Raw genomic sequence first — 16268 nt, 5'->3', positions numbered from 1 at the left:
ACGGTCTATGCCTCACATTGATCAATCTAGATGTCTAGGATAGAAGGACACTTGTCATATATTGTGAGGAGTCACAATTAGTAGTCACAAGGTGATGTTGGATCTCAATATTCTTGTAACTTGGGTAGTAATGATGTGTTGCTAGATACCGCTCATTACTTATGCTTCTAAATGGGTTTAGGAGCTTTGCCAACGTTACAAGAACCTATAGGGTCACACACAAAGGGCAATTAGATGGAGATTAGGTTCATTTGATGAACCTAAATGATTAGGTTCATATGATGAACCAGATTGGATTAAGAGTAATCCAAAGTAGACTAATTGAGTTGGACTCAATTTGGTTCATGTGTTAAGTGAGTCTAATTTAGACTTAGACTCATTTAATCAATTTAATTCAATGAATAGAGATTTATTAAATTAAAATTGACTTGAATCAATGGTTAGGTTTGATCAACCATGGGACAGAAGTGGTCAAGTTTGACTTGACTTGAGAGGAAGATGAAGAGTCAATTTTGACTTGACCATTTGCCACCTCATTGATGAGTTGGCATTAAGTGGTTCAATGATGATGCTCCACATCATCATGGTTGCTTAAGTGTAATGCCACCTCATGGGAGTTACCAAGAGTTGTGACTCTTGGCATCCCATGGAGGTTACAATTCCACTTAAAGTGGCCGGCCACTTTTGATGGTGAGTTAGTGCATTTTATGTGCTTGTGTGAGTAACTCCATCATCTTCTTCCTCTCTAGTTTTTCTTCTTGCTCTCCCTCTCCTCCATTACTGATCTCTAAGGTTGCTAGCACATCCTTAGAGGTTCTTCTCCATCTCTTTCTTGTGTGGATACACATAGAGAAGTGTCTACTTTGACACTTTCAAGATCCGGCGAATCGAGGACGAGCAGGATTGCGAAGGGCTTCGCATCAAGGGTAAATTCTTTCTCCTTGTAGATCTAGTTTAGAACTAGTGTAAGAAACTCGTACTCGTAATGTTTTCGAAATTTTAATCTTCGCATGGATCCGGTGGCTGGGGTTTCGGGGTTTCCACAACGCAAAAAGTGATTTTTACGACCCGAAAAACCCAACAGTTATTCCTTTTATCTTTCCGCTGCTTTAACTCGATACGTTTTTAAGATTCGGAAATGTGTGAAATAGCCACGAGTGCTATTCACCCCCCCTCTAACTCTTTCGATCCAACAGTGCGTACTGTATATGATATGCGACCTGTGCGTCGTGCCTCTTTTCTTATATTCCTGTTGTAAATAGATTTTAGACTCGAATGTAACTCAAGTTTCATATTTCTAATGTACAAAATGAAGCATTGGAAGGTCTACTCAAGAAGGAGTTACGAGGAGGGTGCTTTCAACACATGGCGGTCAAAGGGAGGCGCTTGAAGAAGCTGTTGACCCTATGTTGACCGTCCGATCTTTTCATTGGCTTGAGAAGATCGTAGTAGGCCATGACCTCATCACAATTTAATTAATCAGTATATATGATTTCTTGTGTGTATGTGATGCATGCTAATATAGAGTAATTAGTGCCTTAATGGGTATATGATACACATTCATGATTAGATTAGATCTTAATCAAGACAACTCAAAATGCCTACCAAGTTTTGATACCCATCACTTCCTCAATCATTTGTTGTTATTGAATCTGCCAAAGCAGAGCAACACATATTATCTTGGTAGGGTGAGGAGGGACAATCTTGATCCCGCCTATCAAAGCTTGGGTGAGTACAAACTCAATTAGATTGAGTATAACTAGTTAACTCAATTTGATCGGGTATAACTATAGGCATTTTTCCAACGGTTGGAAGATAGGATAAAAATCACATTTATACTAAATCTTAGGCGATTTAGCTAAAGCTAACTCAAGTTTTAATATAAATGAGGATCTTGATCCTATAAACAAGAGTTGCATAGAGATGTAATTGATAATTAGTTATCTACCGATCATACTAAGTCTTGGGCGATTTAGCCAAAGCTAACTCAAGGTGTAGTATGATATGGATCTTGTCCCGCATGAATTATAGCCCATTAGTATGAATCTAGTAGTGTGGTTTGACCACATCCATGACTTGATTCTATAAAAGTTCTATAATTCAGTGGAAGCATCATTTAATTAAATGCCTAATTAAATGATAAATGGAATATGATATTTACTCTCTGCTTTATTTATGTTGTAGATTGCCATGTTGACAAACACAAACACTTTCTCCCTGCGTTCTATCCTTGACAAGGATAAGCTCAATGGAGCTAATTTCCTGGACTGGTACAGGAATCTGAGAATCGTTCTCACACAAGAAAGAAAAACTGTACGTCCTGGAGCAGCCCATTCCCAAGGCACCTCCTGTCACTGCCACGCGAGCTTACCGAGATGCTTATATAAGAAGCATCAAGATGATGCATTATATGTGTCATGCCTCATGCTCGCAACCATGAACTCTGAGCTTCAAAAGCAACATGAGTTGATGACTGCTTATGATATGGTTGAACATTTTCGTCAACTATATCAAGGACAAGCAAGGCACGAGAGATTCGAGATCTCTAAGGCACTGTTTCAGTGCAAGATGCAAGATGTAAGATGGGACTCCCATAGGTCCATATGTACTCAAGATGATTGGGTACATAGAGAACCTACAGAGGTTGGGATTCCCACTTGGCCAAGAACTGTCCACTGACTTGATCTTGCAATCCTTACCAGAGAGCTACAGTCAATTTGTCATGAATTACAACATGAACGAAATTGATAAGCCATTGCCTGAGCTACTAAGCATGTTGAGAACTGCTGAGCTCAACCTTAAGAAGGTAAAGCCCAACTCCATTTTGATGGAGCAAAAACATATAGGCAAGGGCAAGCCTAAAGGTAAGGGAAAGTCCCAAGCCAAGGGCAAAGGCAAGGTAATGAAACATAAAGGAGGGGTTGCCAAGGATGCTACCTGCTTCCACTGCGGTCAGACCGGACACTGGAAGAGGAACTGCAAAGGATACCTGGAAGATTTTAAGAAGAAGAGAAATGAGATTTCTACTTCAGGTATATATGCTATAGAAGTCAATCTCTCTATTTCTTCATCGTGGGTATTAGATACCGACTGTGCATCTCACATTTGTACTAATGTGCAGGCACTGAGAAATAGCAAGACATTGACGAAGGGCGAGGTGGACCTACGAGTAGGCAATGGAGCACGGATTACTGCTGTTGCTGTAGGAACTTACTTTCTATCTCTGCCCTCTAGGCTTGTACTAGAATTAGATGAATATTGTTATGTGCCTGCTCTCACAAATAACATCATTTCAGTTTCTTGTTTAGACAAGAAAGGCTTTTCGTTTATAATAAAGAACAAATGTTGTTCCATTTATTTAAATGATATGTTCTATTATAGTGCACCTCTGATGAACGGACTCTACATTCTAGACTTAGAGAACCCCATCTATAACATAAGTACCAAAAGGTTCAAGTCGAATGAAATGCACCGAACATATCTCTGGCATTGTCGCTTAGGTCATATAAATGAGAATCGCTTATCTCAGCTCTATAAAGATGGTTTACTGGACTTATTTGATTTTGAATCATATGAGACATGCGAGTCATGCCTACTGGGCAAGATAACCAAGACTCCCTTTGGTGGACACAACGAAAGAGCAACTGACTTGTTAGGACTTATACATAGTGAAGTATGTGACCCTTTCAATGTCACTGCCAGTGGTGGTTATAGGTACTTCATTACATTTACTGATGACTTCAGTAGATATGGTTATGTGTATCTGATGACACATAAGTCACAATCCTTTGAAAAGTTCAAAGAATTCAAGAATGAAGTACAAAACCAGCTTGGCAAGAGTATTAAGGTACTTCGATCAGATCGAGGTGGTGAATACCTTAGCCATGAGTTTCGTGACTATCTAGCTGAGTGTGAGATTCTATCCCAACTCACTCCTCTTGGAACACCATAGTGGAATGGTGTATCCGAAAGGAGGAATCGTACCCTATTAGATATGGTGCGATCTATGATGAATCACACAGATCTTCCTATATCCTTTTGGGGATATGCTCTAGACATAGCAGCCTTCACACTTAATCGTATTCCATCCAAAGCTGTGATAAAGACACCATATAGGATATGGACTGGGAGAGATACCCTGATATCTTTTATGAGGATTTGGGGTTGTGAGGCTTACGTTCGACGTCAAGTCTCGGACAAATTAGGACCCAAATCCGATAAGTGCTATTTTATAGGATATCCCAAGGAAATGAAGGGATATTACTTCTACATTCCCAGTCAACACAAAGTGTTTGTGGCTAAGACTGGGGTATTTCTAGAAAAGGACTTTGTTTCTAAAAAAACTAGTGGGAGTACGTTCGATCTTGAAGAAGTTCAAGATATGGACCATAGCACTGAAGCCTTGATGGAAGTTGAACTAGAACCGCAAAATGTTATGGACGATGAGATTGTTGCACAAGGAGTTGAGCAACAACAACCAGTTCAAGTAGAACTTTCTCTTCGCAGGTCTGACAAGGTAAGTCGTCAGTCTGAGAGAAATTCATTTATCTTGTCTGACCATGACGACGTTATGCTCGTTGAGAATGAGCCTACCTCCTATCAAGAAACTATGATGAGACCAAATTCTAAGAAATGACTAGAGGCCATGAGATCCGAGATGGAATCCATGTACACCAACCAAGTATGGACTTTGGTTGATCCACCTAAAGGCGTCAAACCCATTGGGTGTAAGTGGGTCTTTAAGAGAAAGACTGACATGGATGGACTTATTACCTATAAGGGTCGTTTGGTAGCAAAAGGTTTCAAGCAAATTCATGGTATTGAGTATGATGAAACTTTTTCTCCAGTAGCAATGTTTAAGTCCATTCGGATCATGCTTGCTATTGCAGCATACCACGATTATGAGTGTTAGTTATAGCCCTAGAGCCAATCATTTGATGATTTTTATATGAACTCATTGTATCATATTTCTTATGTATATAAAGGCGTTTGTTTATGGTTATTATACTTACTTGTATTGGTGCCAAATAACTAAGTATAATAGCATCCTTGAGTAGAACGTTCTTACATATATCAATCGATTAGTTGAATCGATAGTGAGATGATATAGGGAACACTACTCTTAATCATTCCTAATCAAGTATTAACATTCAGGGACAATGTTAATGCGACGAGACTAGCATGTAGGTCAACTCGATGACTTGATCTCACAAGTCATGGATATAGAGATATCAAGTTGACACATGGGTATGCAATGGAGAATGTATACTGAATGACCCGCCATGAGAAAGTATCATGGATCGTTATATGAGTGTCATATACTTTCTCATGTGGCTATTAGTATGACTATTAGTCTTTGGACTGGAAGTCACCATGGTTCCCTACATAATGAGTTACATACTTTGGCTTCGTCAAACATCACCCGTAACTGGGTGGACTATAAAGGCGATTACTGGTATGTAACAAATTATGTGGAGGGATGTGAGTGATGAAGATGGGATCTATCCCTCCTATATGACGGGAGTGACATCATTATTCTTGATAGAGTGAGACCACTAAGTGCATGGCCATGCTCAAATGAGTCAATATGAGATGTTGAGCTCATTTGATTGAGTGAGTCTACTTGGGGTTCAAGATTTAGATTGATTAGAGAATGACACGGTCTATACCTCATATTGATCAACCTAGATGTCAAGGATAGAAGAACACTTGTCACATATTATGAAGAGTCACAATTAGTAGTCACAAGGTGATGTTGGATCTCAACATTCTTGTAACTTGGGTAGTAATGATGTGTTGCTAGATACCGCTCATTACTTATGCTTCTAAATGGGTTTAGGAGCATTGCCAACGTTACAAGAACCTATAGGGTCACACACAAAGGGCAATTAGATGGAGATTATGTTCATTTGATGAACCAAGAGGATTAGGTTCATGTGATGAACCAAATTGGATTAAGAGTAATCCAAAGTAAACTAATTGAGTTGGACTCATTTGGTTCATGTGTTAAATGAGTCTAATTTGGACTTAGACTCATTGAGCTAATTTAATTCAATGAATAGAGATTCATTAAATTAAAATTGACTTGAACCAATGGTTAGATTTGATCAACAATGAGAGAGAAGTGGTCAAGTTTGACTTGACTTGAGAGGAAGATGAAAGGTCAAGTTTGACTTGACCATTGCCACCTCATTTGTGAGTTGGCATTAAGTGGACTAATGATGATGTGTCACATCATCAAGGCTAGCACATGTGTGTGCCACCTCATGAGGGAGATCAAGAGTTGTGACTCTTGAAATCCTATGGAGGTTTATAAGCCTCAAAAGGTGGCCGCCCACTTAATTTCACAAGTGTGAGTTTCATTTGGTTTTGGTAACCTCCTTCTTCTTCCTCTCTACCTTTCTTATCTCCCTCTCCTCCACCATTGCTGATCCTCTAAGGTTGCTAGCACATCTTTAGAGGTTCTCTCCATCGATTTTTTCGTGTGGATACACATAGAGGGTTGTACACTTGACAACCTTGAGATCCGGCGAACCTTGGACGAGCGGGATTTGCGAAGGGCATCGCATCAAGGGTAAACTCTTTTCTTTGTAGATCTAGTGTAGATCGAGGTTATAGAAACTCGTACACGTAGAAAATTTTTGTTTTATAACTTCGCACGGATCCGGTGGCATGGGATTTGGGGTTTCCATAACGCAAAAAGCGGTTTTTGCGGCCCGAAAATCCCAACAATGAGATCTGGCAAATGGTTGTCAAAATCACGTTTCTGAATGGAAACTTGCTCGAGGATGTGTACATGACACAACCTGAGGGTTTTATAGATCCACTGCATACTGGCAGAGTATGCAAGCTGCATAAGTCCATTTATAGACTAAAGCAAGCTTCTCGAAGCTGGAATCTTCGATTCGATGATGCGATCAAATAGTTTGGTTTCATCAAAAATGAGGATGAACCCTGTGTCTATAAGAAGGTTATTGGGAACACAGTAGTCTTCCTTGTATTGTATGTGGATGACATACTACTCATTGGAAATGACATCCCTTTGCTGTAGTCTGTAAAGACTTGGCTGTGGAATTGTTTCTCAATGAAGGACTTAGGGGAAGCAGCCTGTATTCTAGGCATGAAGATCTATAGAGATAGATCTAAGAGATTGCTTGGCCTAAGTCAAAGTACATATATTGACACGGTATTACTACGGTTTGCCATGCAGAATTCCAAGAAAGGATTTCTGCCGATGCCACATGGTGTGAGTCTTTTGAAGACTCAAAGTCCCTCTTCTAGAGAGGAGAGAGACCGCATGGATAAGATCCCTTATGCTTCAGCCATAGGATCTATCATGTACGCCATGCTATGTACTCGTCCTGATGTTTCGTATGCTTTGAGTATGACGAGAAGATACCAGTCAGATCCAGGTGAGCGTCACTGGATAGTGATCAAGAATATTCTTAAGTACTTGAGAAGGACTAAAGAATATTTCTTGATATTTGGAGGTGATGGTGAGCTAGCTGTAAAGGGTTACAGTGATGCCAACTTCCAAACTGACTAGGATGATTATAGATCACAGTCTGGGTTCGTGTTTTTCTTGAATGGTGGTGCTATGAGTACCCATAGAGGCTAACGTCGCTGATCCCTTGACCAAGGCTTTGGCACAGAGAAAGCATGATGGTTACACTAGGTCATTGGGCCTTAGAGCCTACACTGATTGACACTAGTACTAGTGGGAGATTATTAGTGAGAGCCCTAGAGCCAATCATGTGATGATTGCTGTATGGACTCGATGTATCATATTCCTATATATATAAAGGCATTTCTTTATGGTTATTATACTTACTTGTATTGGTGCCAAATAACTAAGTATAATAGTGTCCTTAAGTAGAAGGTTCTTTTCTATATCAATCGATTGGTTGAATTGATAGTGAGATAATATAGAGAACACTACTCTTAATCATTTCTAGTCAAGTATTAACATTCAGGGACAATGTTAATACGATAAGACTAGCATGTAGGTTAACTCGATGACTTGATCTCACAAGTCATGGATATTAGATATCAAGTTGACACATGGGTATGCATTGGAGAATGTATACTGAATGACCAGCTATGAGAAAGTATCATGGATCGTTATATGAGTGTCATATACTTTCTTATGTGACTATTAGTATGACTATCAGTCCTTGGACCTGAAGTCACCATGGTTCCCTACATAAGGAGTTGCATACTTTGGCTTCGTCAAACGTCACCCGTAAATGGGTGGACTATAAAGGCGATTACTGGGTATGTAACAAATTACGCGGAGGGATGTGAGTGATGTAGATGGGATCTATCCCTCCTATATGACAGGAGTGACATCATGATTCTTGATAGAGTGAGACCACTAAGTGCATGGTCATGCCCAAATGAGTCAATATGAGATATTCAGCTCATTTGATTAGAGTGAGTCTACTTGGAGTTCAAGATATAGATTGATTAGAGGATGACATGGTCTATGCCTCAATTGATCAATCAAGATGTCTAGGATAGATGGACATTGTCACATATTGTGAGAGTCACAATTAGTAGTCACAATGGTGATGTTGGATCTCAACATTCTTGTAACTTGGGTAGTAATGATGTGTTGCTAGATACCGCTCATTACTTATGTTTCTAAATGGATTTAGAAGCATTGCCAACTTTACAAGAACCTATAGGGTCATACACAAAGGGCAGTTAGATGGAGATTAGGTTCATATGATGGACCAAGAGGATTAGGTTCATGTGATGAACCAAATTGGATTAAGAGTAATCCAAATTAGACTAATTGAGTTGGACTCAATTGGATTCATGTGTCGAATGAGTCTAGTTTAGACTATGATTCATTGAGTCAATTTAAACCAATGAATAGAGATTCATTAAATTAAATTGATTTGAGTCAAAGGTTAGATTTGATCAACCATGGGAGATAAGAGGTCAAGTTTGACTTGACTTGAGAGGGAAGATGAAGGGTCAAGTTTAACTTGACCAAATGCCACTTCATTGTGACTTGGCATGGCCCGGCCAATGATGGTGTTCCACATCATCAAGGCTACATCATTGTGTGCCACCTCATGAGGAAGACCAAGAGCCATGACTCTTGGTATTACATGGAGGTTTAAAACCTCCATTAAGTGGCCGACCACATTAGTAGTGGTGAGTGAATTCTCATTCAAGGCTTCTTCTTCTTCTTCCTCCTCTCTTCTCTATTCTCCCTCTCCTCCATTGCCGAGACTTCTCAAGGGTGCTAGCACACTCTAAGTTGTTCTTCCCACCTTTTGTCCGTGTGGATACGTGTAGAGGAGTGTACACTTGACACTCTACGAGATTTGACATGTAACACCCAGCAATTTCATATGAATTTATTTTAAGAAAAAAAAAGAGAAAATAGAACCAAAAAGAAGCATGGCCAAGGTTTGAACCTTGAACCTTTAGTAGGTGACAAGCTTTAAGTAGAATGGGATAACCAATAGCTCAAGAGAAAGTATTGTTAGGAAGGAAAGGGAAGTTGTAGTTAAGGGTAGGGAGGGTGAAGGGACACCTTCCACTTAGAAGAAAAGTTTATCTTTTCTTTCTCCCTCCACTTAGAATGATTCATTTTTACTTCTTTCTTTTTAGAAATGAATGGAAATAAAGAGGTAAGAGAAAGAAAAGTTCATTCTTTCTTCTTCCTTTTTCATGTAGAATAAGAAGGAAGAAAAGGGAAAGGGAATTTGGTTTCTCCTTTCTTCCTCCTTCTTCTTCCTCCACCGAAAACTCCAAGCTTCCTCCACTATTGCCGAATTCAAGCTAAGAGTTTTCTCCCTAAGGAAACTTCACCAAGGGAAGTTCTTGAAGCATACTTCTCATTACAAGAAAAAAAAAGAAAGGGAAAGGAAATTCTAGAAGAAAAAAGGGTCTTCTTCTTCTTCTTCTTCTTCTCCACCAAGGGTATTCTCTTAGTAAACCAAGCAAGAGGATGTAAGTATCCCCCTCACCTGCGGTACAAGCAGTTACGAGTGTTTTCCATGTTCGATGTGCTTAGAAACCTAGAAATCATGCTTATAGGTTTGACCAAGAAGATATTTAGGGCTTAGGAAAGTTTAAATTCTATTTAGGTTTGCTCATGTATTTTCCTATGATTCCTAATAAGTTAGATGATGTTATTAAGATGTTATTCATGATATATGTTGCTTGAAAACCTAGAAATCATGCTTATAGGTTTCGGCCAAGAAGAGATTTAGGGCTTAGGAAAGTTTAAATTCCATTTAGGTTTGCTCATGTATTTTCCTATGATGCCTAATAAGTTAGATGATGTTATTAAGATGTTATTCATGATATATGTTGCCTGAAAACCTAGAAATCATGCTTAAAGGTTTTGGCCAAGATGAATTAACGACTAGAGAAGTCTAAACTCAAATTGTCTAGCTTATGTTTTTTCTCATGTTATCTAATATGTGATGTGATGTTATCAAAAGGTTATTCATGATTTATGTAGCTTAAAAACCCTAGAAACAAGCCTTGTGAGTTCGGCTAAGAAGAAAATGAAAAAGGTTTAGGGAAGTTGAACTCCAACTAGATTTGCTTAGGTTTTCTTCTATGTCATGCTATGTATCATATGATATTAGTTTAAGGTTCATGCTTAAAGTTGCTTAAAAGAAAACCCTAGATTCATGCTTATATGTTTCGGCCATGACTTGGAAATTAGGGTTGGAGACTTCATGTATGCTTGCTAAGAGCCTCACTTGTTATGCCATGTATCATGTGATATTAATTTAATGTTTCATGCTTAAGGTTGCTTAAAAAAAAGCCCTAGATTCATGCTTATATGTTTCGGCCATGACTTGGAAATTAGGGTTGGAGACTTCATGTATGCTTGCAAGGGTCTCACTTGTTATGCCATGTATCATATGATCTTAATTTAATGTTTCATGCTTAAGGTTGCTTAGAAGAAAACCCTAGATTCATGCTTATATGTTTCGGCCATGACTTGGAAATTACGGTTGGAGACTTCATGTATGCTTGCTAAGGGTCTCTCTTGTTATGTCATGTATCATGTGATCTTAATTTAATGTTTCATGCTTATGGTTGCTTAAAAGAAAACTCTAGATTCATGCTTGTATGTTTCGACCATGACTTGGAAATTAGGGTTGGAGACTTCATGTATGTTTGCTAAGAGTCTCACTTGTTAAATTAATGTTTCATGCTTAAATTTGTTTAAAAGAACCCTAGAACCATGCTCTATAGGTTTCGGCCAAGATGAATTAAAAGAGACTTGAGAAAGTTTTAAAACATAAACTATGCTTGCTTATGATTCCTTATGGTATGTGATCCACTATATGATGCTAGTTAAGGTTTTCATGTTTTAAAGTTGCTTGAAATTTAAGAACATGTCCATGCAAGTTTCGACCAAGATGTGAATTAGGATTTGTGGAAAGTTCAAAACCCTAACTATGCATGATAATGACTCTCTATGTTATGCTATGTGATATGTGAACTTTATGTCACCATGTTATGCTTATGAAAAGATTATGTATGATGAAATGCCTAAGAGATGCTTCCCTTTAAGTTGAGACTAAGAGCACTCTTCATGATATAACAAGAACATGATATGCTTCATGATATGACAAGAACATGATATGCTTCATGATATGACAAGAACATGCTATGTTTCATGATATGACAAGAACATGATATACTATTTTACTTTTGTATGGGCTTGTACCGGACCCTAAGAATGGTCCATGGGATGGACTCCTAAGTTGCCCCTAGGTCGATGGTCAAGGAAACGGGCCTAGTTCCTAGTAGGTTCGAGATTAGCTACCTCAGATTTATTTAGGATGCGCGCAATTCATGTATGTGGTACAATGTCGGACCCTCATATTGAGATTTATGTTTAAGTACCTATACTATATATGTTTTCAAAAGAACATCTTGCATACACTTGTTTCATGCTATATGATTTTGATACATGTTTTCAAAAGAACATCTTGCATATATATGTGATTTCATGTTATGTGAATGTTATGCTTTAAGGAAGGTGCTCTCTTGAGATATGGCTATGATACCTAGAAGAACATGCTACTACATTATGCTTATGCTTTCTTATACTATGTTATGATTTGCCTAATGAATATGACACTACCTCATGCTAACATGAAATGTTAAATCTAGATGTTGGTTAAATGAATATATCACTATTCTATATTAATTCATGATTTATGGCTTTTGTGAGTAAGAAAGGATCTTACTAAGCTTATGTGCTTATAGTTTTACTTCCCTTGTACTGCAGAAAAGGATAAAGCATGGTTAAACTAAAGGGAGCAGCAGGAAGGGCAAAGATGTGTGTGGAAGTGGCATGGTGGAAGAGATCTGTTTTGGTGTTTCAGGACTTATGCATATTCTAAGTTTTGCATGTTAACTTATTTCTCCTATTAGATACTTTTTGATGGTTGCTACTAGATATTATCTTGAACTTGTTGGATAGTTGAATGCCTAATGTGAACTTAAATCCTCTTATGTTCCATGAAACCTTGAAATGTTAAGTACTTGTTTAATTAGAGGATTGTAGTTATCATGAACTCTAGAGAACAGAATACAGGTTTAGTTCCTTCTTAGTTTAGTATGCTTTATGATCTAGTTAACAAGCATGTATCATGTTCCAAGTAATATATAGTAAGAAATCAAATTCTATCACTACAAGAAAAAAGCTAAACAACAACGCTTTTTTGGCGTTGTCGTATGTACTTAAAAAGTGATGTTGTAGATGGTGTTGTAGAAAGTCATATCAAAGACAACGCTTTAAAAGCGTTGTGGTTGGTCACAAAGACAACGCTTTTTAAGCGTTGTCTTTTCGTTCTTAAAAAGCGTTGTTATAGATGCTGTTGTAAAAATGCACATATCAAAGACAACGCTTTAAAAGCGTTGTGGTTGGTCACAAAGACAACGCTTTTTAAGCGTTGTCTATTCGTTCTTAAAAAGCGTTGTTAAAGATGCTGTTGTAAAAATGCACATATCAAAGACAACGCTTTAAAAGCGTTGTGGTTGGTCTCAAAGACATTGTTTTTTAAGCGTTGTCTTTTATTACTTAAAAACGTTGTCTTTTTAAATTTATAAAAAATAGTGTTTTTCTTAATTAAATAGCAAAAATTATAAAAAATACTCAAAATTTACATATAATTGAATATCCACAACCACAATCATTTTTATAATAAGACTATTTAACAAATAAATAAAACTTTATATTATACAAACAAAATGTATACATATTGATCCACAAATTAAATTTGTATCATACAAGTTATCCTTAACTTCATGACAATAATTTTTCAAACACACAAGTTTTACAAAACCTCATCATTGACTAACCGCTGTTGTTGGTGTCCATCGCATGGAATTGCTTCTTTAAGTCCAGCAATCTCTTCTTCTGAAAGGCTTTCAGCTATCACTCTTAGAGCCATCTTCTTCAACTTGTCATCAGCACACCTGGGGTTGTAGGCAATCAAGAAATTTTGTATGAAAACTTTCATACATGTAAATCTCGTACTAAATAATATGTCAATGTTATATATACATGTAATTCATACCGTAAGTGTGTTTATATCATAACTGACAAGTTTTCTTTAGGGCCAACTTCTACTCAAGCTCTTTAAACACTGCATCAAAATAAAAAAATTGGCATTAGTTCTGTGCTAAATGAAAATCATATTTAGAGGAAAAAGCGGGAGTGTTGTAGATGGATATATTAACCAAGCATATTAATGTTTGACCTGTCTTTACAAGTTCTAAGCATATATATTAACCAAGCATATAACCTAAGAGGAATAAGTTACAAAATGCTACTTGATGTTTGACCTGTCTTTATTGGATTTTGCGGCCCCGGTCTTCTTGTAGCCAGGCACAATGTAATACTTGATGTTGACTCTACCTTTGCAGTTGTTTCGGCTTGAGGAGTGGCAAAGAATGGTGGAGTAGAGGATGGATTTCAGGTATTCATCCGTGCCATCGAGGAAATGACTCCAGTAGGTGACTAGCATGTTGACCAGGGCATGCTTGGAGAAGATGACTTGTTTCAGAAGCTTTTTAGATCAAAGATACGAAGTGCATTGTTATAAAACTAGATGCACGAACACTTGCTTATACGGTTCTTGAAATAAAATACATTCGTAACCGTCACTAGCCCAAGCTCAATAAGGAAAATTCACGGTAAATGTGCATAGTATACCTCAGATACTGCAGATGATAGGGAAGGCCAGAAGACAGTTTGACGCAAATATTGAGATTGCCCAAGCCAATCCATGGTACTAATCCTGACAGCTCCTCCAAATCGCACTGACTTGATTGTGTCCACCCATCCTTGTTCATCAGCTTGGAACCTTTGAAATGAAAGCTGCATTGGGTACATGGAAAAAACAACAAAAAGGGAGGATAAATGATAGCCACCAACCTAATTGTTCACAAATATCTGTATAAGTTATTAAGGGTGTTCATAGAAGTTGATCCTTTAGCCGTGTCTGTTAGATGGTCAAATCTAGGCGCCAACTCAAAAATGTTGGCGTCCAAGTGTTAGTGTTCAACTACTTCTGACAATGAAGTAGTAGCAGATAATCAAGAACACAAGAGAATCTGAAAGAGTCTATATTTCTTTCACTAGTAGCAGATAATGATTAGATTAGAAAGCAAAAGAACGCATACCACACCAGCTGCTCCTGCTGTTAAAGCCATAGGTGCAGTGACAGCGCTTAATCCAGATGAGCACATAACTGGAATCTGAACTGCTCGGGAAATGGAGTATGCAGCTGCTAGCGTTGGTGTGGCCTACATTTTAAAGAGGAAAAATATCACATTTTTCATCACAAGTGTGCTAAGATTTCTTATTCGTACTGTTGTTACCTTCTCGATCAAACCAAGGACACCAGGTTTTGATGGACTTGAGTATTTCCCTCCTTCAGTTTGGATTATATCAGCACCTTCCTGTTCCAGCAACTCTGCTAGCTTCACCTTTTTAAATTGAACAAAAAACAACGAGAGATTGTGTTAGTGACAAATCTCAGTTTACGAGGAAATAAATGAGCTACCTGATCAGGGAGACTAAGCATGTGTGGCACGGTTACAGACAGTGTAATGGATGGAAGAATCCTTCTAGTTTCTCTAGTGAGCTTTAGAATCTGACAATGGCACCACAGAATAGTGACGAGATAGAAATAGCTGAAAATACTCGAAGAACTGCAAGGAAAAGTACGATCATGATTCATATACCTGTTCAGGGGAAAACTGAATTCCCATCTCGTAGAAAGAATCATAATTTCCAATTTCCACCTGCATTTAGCACAAGGATTTTAATGTTTGGTATGACAGACAATCCGATCGAAACCAGTCAAGTTCATCGCATCCTAACCATTTGGGCACCTGCTTCCACTGCAGAAGGAAATGCCAAAGGGTCCACAGAGGAAACACAAATCTGCAAGAACAAGATCATCATAAGAAAGAAGAGCTGTGGAACTCTGAAAATGCGAGCTACTGAGGTAGCGAGCAATCTGCTTGAACAAGGTAATCATGCAGCGTTGGAACTCTGTCGTGAGTATCAAAGACCAAATATTAAGATCACTGACAAACCAAATAATACCTTATTTTTAACAGCTATCTAGAGGATCTGGCTTTTGACTTGAAGCTGGTTCAAAGAAGACAAATCAAATATACAAATACTAAGATGAAAGCATAATGAAGTAGTTAACTTTTTCTACTTTACCTGATTATAAGATCTACAGCTTCTTGCTCAGTATTTTGCTGCACGAGTAATTATTAGAAAAACAAACCCAATAGTGGAACAAAAGCTAGATAAAGAAACTAGATAATTTACACTGACAGAACTTTACAGAATAACATATAATACAGTGCTTTGTACTTGCATATTAATCCAGAAAACATCCTTTCACCTAAGTGACAATTTTTCCAAAACATCATCATTCACAAAACATCATCATTCACTAAAAATTTTCACAAGTTTTTAAACTTCAGTGACAACTTTTCTTTGGGGTCAACTGCTCAAGGTCGATCTGGTAACTATGCACTGCATCAAAAAAATTGGCATTAACTATGATTCCACCAAAAAAAACCACCATTCCATGAACTTAAATCTAAATAGAATTATGGCAACTATCATTCCATACCTATTCATAAATATGATCTTGTATGCACTCCGCCAACTCGGACCGAACCTCATCAATTTGTTCACGAGAGTACCCTATTTTTGTGAACTGTGAGCATACACAATTTATGTT

General features: G+C 37.9%; 1 protein-coding gene across 1 annotated transcript; it reads right to left on the bottom strand.

The window, feature by feature from the left end:
• Positions 1-14637: 14637 nt before the first annotated feature.
• Positions 14638-15469, bottom strand: LOC122004311 (uncharacterized protein ycf23-like). The gene is made up of 5 exons (XM_042559219.1): positions 15386-15469; positions 15247-15306; positions 15066-15155; positions 14881-14988; positions 14638-14805 (listed from the first exon to the last, which is right to left on the bottom strand). The coding sequence occupies exons 1-5, from the start codon at positions 15467-15469 to the stop codon at positions 14638-14640; spliced, it is 510 nt and encodes a 169-aa protein (XP_042415153.1).
• Between the last annotated feature and the right edge of the window lie 799 nt (positions 15470-16268).

This window comes from Zingiber officinale, chromosome 7B (assembly GCF_018446385.1).
Source record: "Zingiber officinale cultivar Zhangliang chromosome 7B, Zo_v1.1, whole genome shotgun sequence".
Classification (NCBI taxonomy): domain Eukaryota; kingdom Viridiplantae; phylum Streptophyta; class Magnoliopsida; order Zingiberales; family Zingiberaceae; genus Zingiber; species Zingiber officinale.
The sequence above is the reverse complement of the archived record's forward strand: the minus strand, read 5'-3'. Positions and strand labels throughout refer to the sequence as shown.

Excerpts from the sequence above, each read along its gene's own strand:
- LOC122004311 (XM_042559219.1), bottom strand. The coding sequence starts at position 15,469 with ATGATGATCTTGTTCTTGCAGATTTGTGTTTCCTCTGTGGACCCTTTG. Across the intron at positions 15,156-15,246 it reads TTCAGTTTTCCCCTGAACAG|ATTCTAAAGCTCACTAGAGA; the intron begins GTATATGAATCA and ends TGCCATTGTCAG. Across the intron at positions 14,989-15,065 it reads TGCTTAGTCTCCCTGATCAG|GTGAAGCTAGCAGAGTTGCT; the intron begins GTAGCTCATTTA and ends CAATTTAAAAAG.